At 41.5% G+C, this 16,792-nt stretch overlaps 1 protein-coding gene across 3 annotated transcripts in view; it reads left to right on the top strand.

Annotated features, from left to right (window-relative positions):
• Positions 1 to 2,265: 2,265 nt before the first annotated feature.
• The window catches only part of phldb2b (pleckstrin homology-like domain, family B, member 2b), a 52,100-nt gene continuing 37,573 nt past the window's right edge, over positions 2,266 to 16,792 (top strand). Inside the window, exons 1-4 of one of the 3 annotated variants that reach the window (XM_030079442.1) lie at positions 2,266 to 2,615; positions 12,044 to 12,100; positions 12,891 to 13,014; positions 15,758 to 15,856. In XM_030079442.1, the coding sequence (XP_029935302.1) occupies positions 2,583 to 2,615; positions 12,044 to 12,100; positions 12,891 to 13,014; positions 15,758 to 15,856 (313 nt within the window). In that variant the 5' untranslated portion in view covers positions 2,266 to 2,582. The remainder of the gene's footprint in view (positions 2,616 to 12,043; positions 12,101 to 12,890; positions 13,015 to 15,757; positions 15,857 to 16,792) is intronic. The other 2 variants (XM_030079445.1, XM_030079444.1) reach the window with 2 other exon arrangements.

The following is a 16,792-nucleotide window of genomic DNA, read 5'->3' as shown; positions in this document are numbered from 1 at the left end:
ATGTGGTTTTACACAAAGGAGATGCTTCTCAGCCAGCAGGGTGATCTAGACATACCAGGTCTCCTGCAGAGCATGGGGAGAAAGTAGAGCAGGGCTGGGTGCATCGTCTCTCTTCCTGTTTATCCTCACAGAGATCCTCCTGGTGCCTGAGAGATAAGATAATCCTGCTGCCATGGGCCGTGTGTGTGTGTGTGTGTGTGTGTGGGCAAACCCTCCTTGGCCTTAGTTCCTAACCAGGGGACCATTTGGGAGACGTCATGCTGTAAATTAAAAGGATGACATTTTCCAAACCACTCATCTATCCCATAAGAAACAACACATTTGTGGTCGATGTACATAGCCTATGCAAACCCTGCTTTATACTGCAACGTGAGCCATATTACTGGTGTTGTGCACAGCATGTCGGAATGTAAAGTGCTTTTTAATCTTCTGTTTGAATTGTGCAGAATGTATTTATAACCTTTTGATCACATTACCTAGTTTTGATACACATCTGCTGGCAGCTACGCATGTCTGCATGCTGTCTGCAGGATGCATGACGGTACATGCACTTCAAATTTTTGGAAGGTCACACATAACTTATGCAAAAGGCTGCCATCCCTGACAGATACCTTTAGGTCTCCATGTGCAGCGCTACACAGACCACATGCACAAATAAAAAGACTTTCAGGTTTCGAAAGTGTGCATTGGTTATACATAATTTGTCAAGTTTTTTGTGAACTGTATTGTTATCAGTGGTTATGTTACTGAACTATATTGAAATACATGAAAAACATGCAGTACATACTGTTAAAAGTCTAACAGGTGGTATTTTGAATGAGATAGGACAGATGTGCAAACTGAGGAGCATGTGAAAGGTCATTCTCACATCTCACTGAAAAGTCCTTTCTTTCTTTCTTTCTTTCTTTCTCTCTCTCTCTCCCTCCCTCTCTCGCTCTATTTCTTTCTTTCTATCTTTCTTGCTTGCTTGGGAAAAATACGCGTGCTCACGTCCGCGAGCGTGCGCATTCTCGCCTACTCTGCTTTCTGTGCCCAGGGGCACAAACTCTGTCTCGCACCTGCGCACCTGTGGTATGCGATGAAACGATTAGCCCCTTATGCAGGCAGATTCGACTGGTGGGGGATACCACTTTCATTGTAGAGATTTATTGTGACTTACCACTTTAGTTGGTGATCCCATCATTAATCATAATTTCTGATGCCAAAGCAACATGTTTCCCCCCAAATATCCTAATAATTGTCCTGTAATACCCTAATCCTGTAATCCCCCTATAGAGGATTATAGTGTCTTAATACAGAGTTTTATGGTCACCTTGTAAACCTGTATGATGTCATTTTTGCCTCATAATGTGTCACTATAGCATTAATTTAGATTTAGATGTTAAACAGTGAACATATACTTTGTGTTGATATGTATCGTTGTATCGTTACAACATTCGCATAAGTATTCAGTTATGAGTTTTGGTGATTTTAAACTATTTTATTCTATTTTTATATCCAGTGCTCACATTCCTATAGAGTTCATGCAGTTTTCCGTGACTTTTTTGCATGAGGTGGTGTTTGAATAGCATGCCTATCCCTCTATTTTTTTCTTATCAGCCCCTTTGTCGCAAAGGAGGGAGATCTTTTGAACTTAATGTGCCTTATTCAACCCGCCTGCTGCATAATATGAGTGGCATCCGTTTCTTTGAACACATATCTGGATCTTTTCATCACGGAGTTTAGCTCTCTTAGTGACTGAATGAATCAAAAGCTACATGGGCTTTTTTTCCTGCCCTGTGAACACATTACATTACATTAGACCACATTCCCGATGTAATATCATTAGCCAAACACAGCTTATAAACTCAGCTCCCGAGGAACTGAAATAAATTAAATTGAGGCTAAAGTGGGTCAGAAGAATATTGGCGGTCCTCAGGTCTGAATGGGCGACAGGAGAACTAGACTCTCTCTCTCTCTCTCTCTCTCTCTCTCACACACACACACACACACACACACACACACACACACACACACACACACACACACACACACGCATCGCATTTAATGTGCAGGTGTGAACAGACCACCTACACTTGACCTCTCATTTTCGCAGGTTCAAAGGCAGAAACCTGTCACCGGAGAAATAAGAGAGAGAGAGAGAGAGAGAGAGAGAGAGAGAGAGAGAGAGAGAGAGAGAGAGAGAGAGAGCACTCCCTCCCCTTGCTGCGTCTTTCTTTCCAGCTCTTCTTCCAGCTGTTGCTGCATTCCTCTCCACTACACGTCGCCACTGGCTGGACCGCCGGCTCTGTGGGGTGCGTGTGTGTGTGTGTGTGTTTGGTGTGTGCATGTGCGTGCGTGTGTATGTGTGTATGTGTGTGTGTGTGTGTGTGTGACAGAGTGTCTCCAAGACAGGCAACTCGTGGTCAGAGCTGCAGGACGCACAGGGAACGCGTCAGATACCGAGGAGAAGAGTGTAATCACAGCAGATGGGTAACTGACTGAATACCTTGGGCTGTGTGTGTCACTACCGACAAATCCTGCGGCTGGAGGGAGTTTCGGTGGAACAACTGCGCAGTAGTGTTGGCGTCCCTTTCTCCACGATGACAGAAGTGGCCAGTCCCGCTGCACTAATGGTAAGCACTCTGGATGTTATGGAATTACCACCTTTTATAACCTAATCAGCGTTAATGTTTAGAGGTGAGTCGCACAGTTTAACTCTATACTCCTATTAATTCTACAATATTCACAGCACCCAGGTTACCGCAGGGATCAAGTCCAGTTCCAGACTTTGGTCTCCCGAGTGAACTGTTGAATTGTCTTAATGGCAGATTAGTACACCTTATCTTGGTTTAACGGCAGATTTCGTAGTAAAACAAATTACACGGGTTTTTGTTTGCTTTACGTACTCAAGTGCTTCTGGTACTGATTTTAAATCCCTGTAATAATACTATGGTGGGGTCAAAATGATCTTATTGGAGATATCAAACCAAAAAGGACGATAGGGTCACTGTTAACTTACTAGGCTATTGAGGACAAGTCCCTATATATTAAAGAAAATTATTTTACAGGACAAATATACCATTAATAAAGTTGTTATAATCTAACTGTTGAGTACCAGAGAGATACTGTAAGGCATACAGGAATGTCATAGCATTAAGGCAAGTCCGTGGTTTTATTTTGACTCATTCTGAATGGTATTTTGGATTGGTTTGTGAGCGAGGTGTAGCCTCATTCCCAAGCTGACATAGACCGCAGACCGATCTGAAATGCCACTTGGTCAGTCCATGGTACATATGCAGGTCACCATAAACCACTCCATCATGACTCACATGAGCAACCTACTGTTATCCCTTATTCAGTGTTTTGCTTCTCTTGTCATGTGATGACTTAGTTTCAACCTCAACTCATGGTTTGAAGAAGCCTGACCAAAGCATCAGAGATGGTGGCAGAGATGGTGGCATGTGGCATGGTGTGTATTTCACACCTCTTAAGGGAATATACAAACATTTTGGGCAAAATAGTATTTTTCTGACTTACCCAGACTGAGACAAGATGTTCAATACCGTTTTCACCTCTGTGCATCAAGTTGCTTGGTTCATATGGCCAGCATTCTGTGTTAGCTTAGCATAAAGACTTGAAGTCTATAGGAGTCATTAGCCTAGCTCCGTCAAAGTGAAAAAAATAAATGTTACAGCAATTCTGAAGCTGTCTTATTTACACAATGTGTATTTGACATGCACGTCTTTGGATAATAGAAAAAAAACAAGAGCTGTTTCAGGAGAGGTCAAGAAATGCTAGGCATAGGACCTGAGCAACTGGACATACACAGGTGAAAATGGTATCCAATGTCTTGTTTCAGTCTAGGTAAGTTGGAAAAAAGGCTATTTTGTCCAAAATGTTAGGGTATTTTAAATTTTAGTACTACTTGCCTTGATTTCCTGGCTATGGACTGACATCCGCAAAATGCCAAACTTGTGTAACAGATTTCACATGTCAAGCTGGCCCTGTCTGTGATGTGGAAACCAGCTGAATGCTGTATATTTTGATTTCTTATTGACTGGACCCTGCTCTAAGTGGGTTATGGATTTTTCTATGATGGGTCCAACCAGAGGACTGGTATGTTTTGGAAAGCCTGGCCTCTACAGGCAACAAAGTCTTCATTTTTTTTAAAAAACGTCCCCATACAGGGTAACATCAGAGATTTGGCCAAATATGAACATGAGATACTCCTTACAAGTTTGTACTCCAGATATGGTTTCACAACCTAGGAATACTGCCATCAGAATGTTTTGGCTGTGTTAAAGCCATTACCTGTCAAGCTGGCTCTGGTCATGATGTAGAAACCAGAAATGTGTCATGTGTTGTAAGAACTCAAATATACGGGTTATAGCTGGATACCACATTTGAGGAGAATTAACCTAGCACTAAAACCCAAAGACAGATAGTAGGTCGTTATAAAGCACATAAAAATGAATTCTGTTTCAATGTAGTGTTGTCAAGATAACAGAAAGACCAGTGCTACTGCGATACCATTGCAAAAGGTTGAATTTAAGAAGAGTTTTATCAATGTCTGATGCTTTTCCCAAATGTTTTGCAAGCTGACAATCCATTTCAACATCAAGGGCTGGAACATACTGAACTACACTCTGGATTCTGGGCAGTGGAACAGCTAAAAACATGCAGCAGCAAACATCCCACCATATCTCGACCGCAGTCCACCTAAACTGATTCGTAAAGTGGCGCCAGGAAAAAAAAAATATGGCAGTGCTTTACTTAAGGAGCCAACAAACATGTACACTGAACTGACCTTTCAAAACTCCTGTGCAAAACTTGCAACAAAGCCATCCAACAATTGTCTTATTGTTTCTTCTTGTTTGCAGTGGTATCACAGTTGCAGCTCTTTAGGTGTTAAATTTATGTCCAATTTAATATCTATGTTAAAATTCTGGCATTGTTGCAGCACTACCTCAGTCATTTTCATTCACTGACTCCAAATGAATCCTGAAAACATTCTTATGTTCAATAGGTGTTGTTCCATCTATTGCACCAATGATGAAAATCCATGTAAATGAAAGTTGAGACAACATCCACTTTTTTGTGAAACCAGGACCTAAATGTCTTTCTCATAGTTCCAAGCAGTTTCCAAAGCTACTTAAATATGAGTTTTTATTGTGAAATGATATCATATTCTGAAAATTTAGTGCTTGTTTTTATTGGCATTGAACTTGGCAGCCTCCTGTGCATTGCCATCCATCATATTCTTCCCAGGAATGGTCTAGGTTTATATTTGTCAGCAAAGACAGTGCTGCTGCATGCACTTGGTGCAGGCAGTGAAAAACTTCCATTAGCACAATATGGAGGTGCAGTGGTGCAACTTGTTGAATTGTTTTTTTTGTCTTGCTCAAATCTCTTTTCCCTCACCTCTGCATTCTAAGATCTTATCTGTCCCCCCCCCCCCCCCCCCCCCCCCCCCCCCCCCCCCCCGCCCTCCCCTCTCTCTCTCTCTCTCTCTGTTTCCTTCTACCTCTCTCTCCCTGCGTCCTTTTCACTGCCACTATTCATCTCTGTGAGTTATCTTGCTAATCTGGGTCATATGTCCTTCACTAATTCATTGTCCCTCCTTCTCTCTCTCTGTCATATCCGGCCTATTGGAAACCCAAACACGAGCTGATCCCCTGCACATGGCTGTTTAGGCAATCAGGGCTCCTCTAAAGACACACACACCCTAGACAAGGCGCACACACCCGACTGAAATTCAAGTTAGATTTCCGCCACCTGCGATAACAATGAACCTTGTTTCTGTAGAGGAGTTTTCATTTGGTTTGGCATCATGAAAAATGCTAATAGTGAGTGTGAGAGAGCATGAGGCTGAGAGCAATGGCGTTGGATGTTTGGTATTGTTTGAGTGGGGTTTTTCAAGGACAAATTGTACAAATCGGTTTGTTCAGTTTTCACCAGAACAGACACAAACACACACACACACACACATGCTGACAGTTAAAGTCAAATTTAAGAGGTTTTCAAATGGATGATAGACAGAGAAGTATTTATGTCCCAAATGTCAGTCAGTGTGCGCGTATGTGAGGGATTGACTAAACTTATTAAAGCCTTCTTGAAGACTGTTTTGGAGGCAAACCAAAGAGCGGCATGCAGAGAGAAGAGAGGAGGATAACCCCATTTAGCCCTGCGATATGAGGGACACTCAGAGAGAGGGACTCCATATTAAACGGCATCTGTGATACAATGCTGGCTTTGTCAGGTGGGAGGGGAAGACAAGGCTGGAATGTACGGGAGGGGGGCGAGTCAAAGACAGAGACACAGAGAGATGGAGGAAGAGAGGAGAAATAAAGGACTGCAAGAAAGGGAAAGCAGAGAAAAGGCAAAGGGAGGGTCCTGATTTTTAATTTTTAATTACCATATTGAAATAACAGAACATGCCATTTGTTCAAATTTGTTTTTGTTCTTTTTTTTTGTTTGTTTTTTGTTTTTCTTCATGTATGTTTTTTTTTTTTTAAACACAACTTTTTCTTCCAACTTTGGCCTCCTGTCCTTGCAAAAAATGACATTTTTGTTCACCAAAAACGCTTTTGGAAAATGTTCAAAAATTCTGAAAATGCTCTCCAGACTGTACTTATTTCAAAACACAGTTTTCCTCTTGCTGTGTGGACAATGAAAATGGTGCAACTTGATAACACACACCAAGATGAATTTCCTTCTGCACTCTTGCTCATAGCAGAGATGTTGCTCTCACCTAGCTGCTAATGTTCTCATTTGTTGGAGTTCTACAGTTTTGTGTCCACATGAACAACTCACCTTGTTTTTGTCATTTGTCCTTGTTTTTCCACATTCAGACATTATTCGAACATTTTTAACTGTATAATCAACAAACATGAAAAAACTTCTCATTGCACATGCTGATATAGTGGAGACTTGGGTAGAGGCATTTTCCAAAATGCTCCTATGTGGACATTTTTTTCTCCTAAAAACAGTGACAAAAAAGTTGCATTTTCAAAAATTCTATATCTATGTGGATGTGTAAATATAGAGAAGGAAACCTGGTTTAATTTCTATCATCATTTTAATAAATGAACAGAGAGAATGGAAGAGAGAGATAGAGGAAGATAGAGTAGAACAACACAGGGAAATGAATTTTGATTAATTTTCTTTCCATATTAAATTTAATGCCAGATAAAACCCTAATTTAAACCTAATATTAATTCCAACTTTACAGTCCCAGCCAGCAACGTTTTCCCTTGAGGCAGCTTACCCGAATTTTACATTGCAGCAAACCACAAACACCGGCTAAAATATGACCACTTGCTTTGGGAAAAGATTAGCATAGATATTACGCTAAACATGTGAAATCCCTAAAATCCCTAAAATAGGCAGCTTATTAGGAGTATGTCCAGAAAAAACATCATTACTTTTGGGAATTTTTTTCTTCTTTGTATACTTGTGATACTCGATACATGCATACGTACACACACTGATGCAGATGTGTAGTCATACACACTCACAGATCAAGTGATTGAAATGTCAAAACAAGTATGCTTTAAGAGAAATCTGTTCCAAAACAATGCAATAAAAGACAGCTAAACTGTCCTTAATTGTGGTTAAAAGAATCCAGACTGCGACAGCGACGGAAAGAAGCAAAAAGTCATTGAAAAAGAGGTAAAGAAGGAACAGATGGAGAGGAAATAAAAAAAGAAGCAGGACCAACTCTCGGCTTTGAGAGAGGGATGAAAGGAGATGTTGAAAAAAAAAACAAAGGGATGAGATGGAACTGTCTGTGAGGACACTGCCGGATATTTCTTAGGAGTTCTCTGTCTCTCATCTCTGTGTCTTCCTCCATCACCCTATGTCTGTCTGACTCCAGATGCAGGGTGAAGGGGGCATTTTGGGGTTGACACTCAGCTGTTCTACAGATGGGATCAGAGGGAAAGTGAGTTTTGTGTGTATCCTTGTGATAACTGAGAGCCAGTTTGAGGTTTTGTGAAGTGAGGTCATGTTGGATGGCCTTGGCAGCCTTCACACTTGGTTTGAACATCCGTCTCAGGTGATCCGAGCCCAGAGAGACGGCTGTTCACACCTGGCATTTGTGCTGCGTCTCAAATGTGTCTCACATGACTTGAAATGGACCTCAGAAGTACTTCTTCCGTTTCTTTCCCAACTTTTATTCCTTGCTTTTTTACCTCGCTTCCTCCTCACTTTTCATCTTCCTCCTCACTCCTCACCCATCTTCCTAATATTCCTCACCCCTCCTGTTCTTCATTTCTGGCCCATAAGTTTTATACAGTTAGATATAGGCTTAGTGGGCCTGACCACTTTTGTTAGGTTTGGTTTACGGTTAGGGTTGGAAATGTTTCACAGTTGCGTTTTGCCAGTTGACCACAGGAATGAGGAAAATGCATCAGCAAACAAGAAGATGGACCCAAGAATGCTAGTTACATCGCCAATAGCTGTTTTTTTTTTTTTTTTTTAAACATTGGAAGGTGTTATAGAGAAGATTTGATGGCAACACAGACACAAAAATCATTCATGTGTCCTCAGCCTGTTCTCAGGCCCACTTTGTAAAATACAGACAGTTTGTCGCACCCTTTTGTGTTTGAGCCGTACGCTAAAGGCATCTGTTTGAAGACAAAGCTCAGTGTTGGATGACCTGACAATAAGAGTGGGTTGGTGTCCTTGACTGATCATTGGCTCCGGTGCGCCATGCTAACACTTTTGTTATGCTGAGTGATAGAACGTGACTAGCATGATTTCAAACGTGAAAAAATGAGAGCTCCAAAACTAATTGGCAACAAAAGTGGCTAAAGCTAAAGTTCGACTGATTAATAGCCACCAAGGACAGGAATAGACTGGACCAGCCTACTAACCTACCAGAAGGCGCAGTAAGGCCCTACTGACCCAGACCTGTGGGGGTGACTGTGACTGATGATGTCGTTTCAGTGGTGTGATAACGGTCCAATCAGGTGCAAGTTCACACTTTGGAGATATGTGGTGGTTTTCACCACACACGAAATGTCTTCAAAAGAATAGTGATACAAAAGTTTGTGTATGTGTTAATGAATTTGTGCTTTTGATGACTTTAGCTCTCGGTGTGCCCGCAGGCCCTGATAGGACAGGAATTGATGATTGGATCAAAGGTTGCGGAGAACCTCAGAATGCCAGCGATGGAATTCTGAAAATCTCGAAAACCAAACCCGGTGTTTTCTGCGCCTGGGGTGTTTGGCACAGCTCATTGCTCTGCTTCAGCTAGAGCGCAACCAGGCCAAAGGCGTGCCTGGACCTGTCCGCGCTGTAGCTCACCTGCAGGAAGGGAGGGGGGTGGAGAGAAGAGGAAGAAAGGACAGAAGAGAGACTCAGTGTCCTTTCATAAAGATTCTTGATTAAAAGCAACGGAGAGCAGGGAATTATGGGCGAAGACAAGACGAAAGATTGGGAAGGTAGCGAAGGAGAAACAAAAAGGGAGAAAGGGGGGACAAAATAGTCTTGTCACATGTCACATACTGAGGAACCTTGAGGTTTAGCTCTGACCTCTGTTTCTCTCTACTTGTCCCTGGAACATTTAGGCTTTTGTCCAGTCTGTGTTTCCAGCATACATGGTGTGTTTGCTTTGTCTACACCAGTGATGAAAAAAACTCTCTAAATCTGCGTGTGTGTGTGTGTGTGTGTGTGTTTATGAGTGAGTGTGTGTATGTCAGACGCACTGGAATGCGTGGGCCCCATATCTTTGTGTGATAACAAAAAAGAGCTGATGTGTGACTTTATTTGTGGATGTTTGCCTGTGCATAGAGACTATCTGAATTGTGAAGTGTGTGTGTATGTGAGTGTGTTTGGGTGTTTAGAGGCAATGAGGGTGTCAAAGCAGCACAGGAAGTGAGCTCAGAAAGGAAGTGAGCGCTGAATTAGAGGAAGTGGTCGGGAGCTGACTTTGATTTACGTTTCCTCTGCTAGTGGGGAGAGGAAAGAAAGGAAAGGAGAGGAGAGTGAGATTAAAAGGGAGGAGGGGTGGAAATAGAATGGAAAGATGGAGAAAAGTAAGGAGTTGAGAAAAAGAAAGAAGGTGTAATAACAGAATATCAGAGGAGGAAGAAAAGAGAAATAAAGGAAACAATTAAAAAAAGACGTGAGGCGAGAACAAGAAGGGAATGGGAAAATATGAAGCAAAAACAAATAAGATGCTAATGGGGAACCCAAGGAGCAAGGTTGGTAGTGTGAGTGGAAAATGCAGGTTATGACAGGATAATGAGGAGGAAGAGGATGATGACAGGGGGAGAGAAAGAGAGGAAGAGAGGAGGAAAAGAGGAAGGAGAAATGACAGAAGGAAAAGGAGATGTGGCTGCTGTGGTTTCCTGACACACTCTAATCATCCCTGCTTTAGTGAGAGGCATTTCACTCATCCATATGTGTGCATGTGTGTGTGTGTGTGTGTATGTGTGTGTGTGTGCGTGTGTGCATGTGTGTATGGAGTGCACACACATTTTTACTCTACTTTGAATTGTAGGGTTCTGCATGGATTGTCCTTGGCACTGGATCTGACTATGTTTACTTAAATCACAGACACACACAAACACACACACACACACACACACACATACACACACGCACACACACACAGACATACAAACACACACACACACACACACACACACACATGCTTGAGGCATTTTTGATAACTTTCCCTTTATGCCTCCTGCTTTCCTCTGTATCTCATTTTCTTTTTCTCTCACAAATGTTTTTGTGCCATCATTTTCCTCCTGTATATTCCTGTAAACATTTGACTTCTTTTTTTTTTATCCACTGTGGTCCCTAGTCAAAGAGTGGAAGAGTTACAAGAATACATGCAATAATATCTTTTCCATGAAAAGCATTTTATGCATACAAGCCCCAACCCCACCCACACAGCTAATACAGCTAACATTTTTTTGAACGTATGATATGCAGTGCCTGAGACATGGCTCCTTGAGGCCTGGGGATGTTTTGACCTGCAGGTGGCGCTGTGGTGGGACTATCTGTTTCACAAATTTCCCAAAGGATCGTCTAATTTGACCTGGTAGTATCCAATATATTAACCCTCTAAAGCCTAAATGCTTCACTGATGGACAAAATGACTTTTATTTCTTAAAAAAAAAAAGATAAAATTAAAATAAAAATTTATTTAAAAAAATAAAAATAAAATCAACTTAAAATGCTGGACTCCATTGTCAAAATCCATAATCTATTATAAATCAATATTTCATTTTTCTAGTTTTGTTCAAAATTACTTGTGTTGGAAGGACAGATGGAGTTCAGTCCATCGAGACAATAAAGCCATGCTCTTATTGGAGCAACATGATTAGGACCCCTCTCATGTAAATTCAGTGCTGTATGTCATTCACTGTGGTTCATTTAGATGGTCAATCCTCACCAATTACCTCACTTTGCATGCTCTCTCTCTCTCTCTCTCTCTCTCTCTCTCTCTCTCTCTCTCTCTTTTGTGCCACACACCCACAAAAAGCGCCGGCGGTGTGATGGCAGACTGTGTCCGACAACTCGTGGGAAATCTGCTCTCATGGAACATTCCTACCAGTTCCTCCTGCTGCAAACCAGCTTGTGTGTGTGTGTGTGTGTGTGTGTGTGTGTGTGTGTGTGTGTGTGGTGTTTTTCCTCCAAAGTGGTATTTTCTCCCTGGAACACTTTCACACGGGCAGTCCCTCTCATGTGGCAGCTGTGCATGCAATGAAGACTTTGGTTCTGTGTGTGTGTGTGTGTGTGTGTGTGTGCCTATGATCATCTTTATGTTTGTCTACAAGTATGGGTTTTTATGGATTTTTTTTTACCTGATGTGCTTATGCTTGAGTGTATATGTGCACACACCTGCATGTGTATAACTGATGTGTTTATTGGCATGCACAGTATGTGTGTGCATATTGTGTGTGTATATAACCCTTTTTAACATATTTAGTGTTTAGTGCGTGCGTGTGTGTGTGTGTGTGTGTGTGTGTGTGTGTGTGTGTGTGTGTGTGTGTGTGTGTGTGTGGTCTAAGCTGATTTTCCCTTGTCGCTTTCTTTCCTGCAGGACTCTGAGATGATGTTCCAACCAGAATCAGATCAGAGGAGTCCCACTGAACCTAAAGTGAGAGAACACACACACAAGCCCACACACACACACACACACAAGTACACACACACACACACACACACACACACACCACACACACGCTGTTCTAGAGACCAGTGAATGCAGTGATTTGTAATGATCAGTGCTACAGGTTTAGTAGATTACTTGCAGGTGCATTGCAAGACTGCTTAAAGGAACAGTTCATCCAAAATACAAAATACAAAAACAAAAAACAAAAAACACTTTATGGTGTCCCTGAAAGAAAGAAAACATCTTGACAACATGTGCAGCTTTTAGAAAACATGTTTTCTTAAGTTGCAGTGCACTGAGCTTATAGCCTGAGTGCAGTCTATCCATCCATTGAGTTTCTGTGTGATTTGGGGTTTCCAGTCCACTTCCAGGTTTTCAGTCTACTGCAGTGTTCCCTGTCTCCTTTCACTCCGATCCAATGAATGTTGTTATGTGGAACTGTTAAAAATTCAGATCTGAAAATTCAGTTGCAGCTTTTTCCATAGATAATGTCAAGGATTATTCAGGATCACGCATTACTCACATCCCTCAGTGGAGACTAGTGGAACTACTTGAAACTATTTCCTACCAAATAATACCAGTAAACTGTATCCATCCCCCTCTAATTCATACTCATTGGGGGCTGAAACACACAGTTTGCCATTGTTCTTTGGCCTTGTGAGGGCCAAAAATACACACAATTTAATGGTCCAAATTGTGCCTGCTGTTGTTGATCCAGTTATAGGGCATAAACTGAATACATGAAATGTGTCTGAACCTGATCTGTTGCCCACAGTCTCCGCCCCTGGACTTGATTGACACGGGGAAAGGGCTCAAGGTCCAGACGGCCACACCCCATCTGGTCAGCCTGGGCAGCGGGAGGCTGAGTGTGGCGATTACCCTGCTGCCACTTAAAGAAGGTAGCACCGCCACACACAAACACACATAGACACACACGCTCCATGGGGTAAGATTACTAGTATGCAGCCAACAATTACTTGCCACTTATCTCTCCTGTTTTCTCCCATCCCTTTAGCACCCTCCGCTCTCCCCAGATATATTCTCTAACCTTTTTCTAACTGTTTTTGCTGTTGTTGTGACTTTACTTTGGTCACCCATGTACCCATATCCCCACTATACCCTTCTTATCCCCCCTTTCCCCTCCTTCCCTTACCTTCCCTTTCTTTACCCTGCCCCTCCATTCCCCACCCCCTCCTCTGTTTCCATGGTAACTGTTGAAGTGAGACAGGGGTGAGGGTTGAGAGAAGGTAATGTGATAGTCTAAGAGGAGGGTGGGTCACAGAGTCATGACAAAGAGCCAAGACCACTTCCTCCCTCAAGGCCACTTGGAGCGTAGGGGTGACCACACACTCACACACACACAAGCATACACACACAAACACACACACATTCACATCCATAGGCCTACATATGTATACACAGCATGCATAAACCTGTATATACAGTCATGTGTATGCGTATGTGTTTAATAACTACATTAACAAATAATACATTAAAATGTATTTGCAAGCATGGTGCGCACACACACACACACACACACACATCCTGGATCACTCCTTTGCCCGACACACACACACACACACACAGGATGATTACAGTTTCCTGTTGGTGACATAATAGTGGTGTATTTATAGTTATTTAGAGTTTCTCTGTCATCAGCAATACACAGGTGTCTAGCACTCTCTCCTTCTCACCCCCTCTTGCACGCTCTCTCTCTGTCTCACACACACACACACACACGAACACACACATTCATTCATCAGCAAACCACAGGTGCCATAACTTCATTGCTATTCCAGTCAGCAGGACTAGCACGCCAACAGACACAAATTGAGTGCAGATAGTGAGATCTAATAAACTGATAAACTGATAAACTGGTAAACACAGTTATAAAACAGATTTAAATCTCTGGCTTGTAGGTAATACAAGAATAAGAGGATATTGTAACATTTGGTTTTTGGTTTATTATTTTTATTCACACAACACTTGTCGTGTTGCCTTGCCAGATTCTTTCCCAATCTTCACAGCTTGTTGTGCCTTTTGATTTCAGTGAGGCATGCCAACACTGTGAACAAGCCATTTTAGGGCAAGTGAGGGCCTTTTTCCACACATTGTGTCTTCTAAGAAAAATAACCCAACTAAAATTCAAATTGCTGCGGTATTTCGAATGGTTGAGTTTCCCTGTCAACAGTATAACTGGTAGAGTTGCTGTCTAAAAGCTAGTAGGCCATTAGTGGTATGGACACATTGTCCACAAGGACTTGTTATCACACATACTATATAAAGCCAATAACGATTCTAAATAATAAATGTCATAGTAATATACATTGCTTGATGTTAAATAATGTTTTTTAGACTTATACATTGATATATCCACATTCTGAAGATCATTATGCCGAGATATAAAGGTCTATACCCCAGTTTTAATCTTATAACCTTCGGTAATCAATGACAGGAAATAATGCAATGCTTTTATTTGTGTAAGTGTTTGGGTGTGTGAGTCAGTGGTAGATCTAGAAATTTTTACATGAGTGGCAAAGAGGTGGCGTGAAGTTTTGGCAGGGTTGTGGTGCTCTATCACCTTTGAAATTTGATATATCTGAAGGGGAGAGAGAGAATGTTTTTAGGATTACTGCGTTACTGTACAAATACTCTAATGAGCTAACAACCTATTGCTGTTTTAGAACATGCCAGGCTACTGATTATCTTTATGATTTCTATTTAATCAAAAGAGCAACTATTTCTATATCAAAAGAGAAAGACTAGGCATAAAATATTGGAAATATAGTTCAAGATTATTTTGAGCTCCCTCAAAAAAACCTTTAAATATCCAGTTTGGTATTGTCTTCAACAGTCCACTCACACAGCCTCTCAGCAGTTCAGTCACCTTCCTTTAGCACTGAACTGAAGCCCAGTGAGGAGACACCTGCCGGGGAGGTGTTCTCCAGTCACGAACGTCCCTTCTCTCGAAAATGGGCTTTCATGACAATTTTTTAATTTTGACTGTGTTGAAGCTGTTTTTAATTGGTTTTGGTTTTTTTTTTTTTTTTTTTTTTAATGTTTCAGGGAATAATATTTGACTTTGACCTGTCTTTATTTTTGGGGGTATGGCAGACAGCCCAGCATTTAAATATCAAACACTTTGACAAGAAACCCTCAGAGTTTTCTGCAACTTCTTGCTCACTGTTTTCCTCACCACATCCAAGCAGCTGCTGGTTTTCCGTCATAAAAACCTCTACAAAGTCCTTGTTGAAAACAGAAAACTCACCACGTGGTCCCATCACTTTTTAAATTATCCACTGTCTGTTGTGAGTTTCCCGACTCATGGCTGCTGTGGACTTGGCTGTTATGTCATCTAATGCTGCTTTCACATGAACTCAGACAACAGAGTTACGTTCAATGAAACTTGGCCATTGGATTTTCAGTTTTGTTGATTTCTGCCCAGCAACAATATTTCATATTTTTTATTTTAAAAAAATTGGTCTGGTAGCTGGGGTGGCAAGGTTTTTTAGATCCATCATTGGTGTAACAGTGTGTGTGTGTGTGTGTGTGTGTGTGTGCGTGCTTCTTTGTTCAAACTTTTCCTTCACCATTGTGTTTATACTACACTGCTGATTACAAGTCCATTGCTTGATGTTCCAGGGGTGACTCGTATCGGCCGAGAGGACGCCCCAGTCCCCCAGGACATCACCATCCAGGGGCCTGGCATCGAGGCAGAGCACTGTCTCATCATAAATGAAGGTTGCTGTCAGTTCACTTTCTAAGAACTAATGTCATCAATGTAGCAGGTGTTATGAATTTCAATCGCTGGGTGCCCTTCGTGTTTCTGAATTGACAAATCTGTAGATTGGCTACCACAAACTCCCTTCCCTTGTTCCTAGAAAATTCTCAAAATAAGTCAAACAGCTTTTTAAATAAGTGAAATTATTCTAAGCCATTGACATCAAATGATATGAGAAATTAAGATTTTAAGACTGAATATGGGACTAAGTGAATCAATAAGGTCATTATGTTGCAGCACATATAGTATATATGCTCAGTGGCCACTTTATTAGGTCCACCTGTACAATCTAATACAATCCAATTTAACTGCAATTAAGTTTACTTTTATGATGCCTATAATACTCAGGTTTTCTTTTTGTCACAGTAATAGAGGTGTTCATTCAATTCTATGTTTGGCATTGAGCTCATAGTTAGTGCTGCTGTTGAACTGGACTTCATTTTATTTATAGGTTCTAATATTCTGTCCCCCTCATGTATGTAAATAGGGGAGGACAAAAAATAACACCTTTCAATTTAATGTAGTCCAGATCAAGACTTCTGCAAACTACAAACGTTCTTAAAAGGTAGAATTCATGGCAGAGCTGTTGCACTGAACTGCATGAGAAGTGGACACTGAGTGTTGTCTGTTGTCACCATCAGTAGATGGAGCACCTTTGGGGGAGACAAGAATACATGAATTGACTGAAGTGCTGGGGATCCAGAACGCTGATACACATGAAAATTGTTTTACTGCAGTGAATAAGTTGATCATAACTCTGAAAAGAGCCAAATGAAGACAGTGTGGTTACAGTCTCCCTGCTGTTTGTGTTCCTGTGTGGTTGATCCTGTATAATTACTGCACCAAGCTTTCAGACCAAAAGCCCAGTGGCAGAGATGTAAACTGCATGCCTCTTT

Source organism: Myripristis murdjan, chromosome 20, assembly GCF_902150065.1.
Source record: "Myripristis murdjan chromosome 20, fMyrMur1.1, whole genome shotgun sequence".
NCBI lineage: Eukaryota > Metazoa > Chordata > Actinopteri > Holocentriformes > Holocentridae > Myripristis > Myripristis murdjan.
This window is presented reverse-complemented; position numbering and strand designations above follow the sequence as displayed.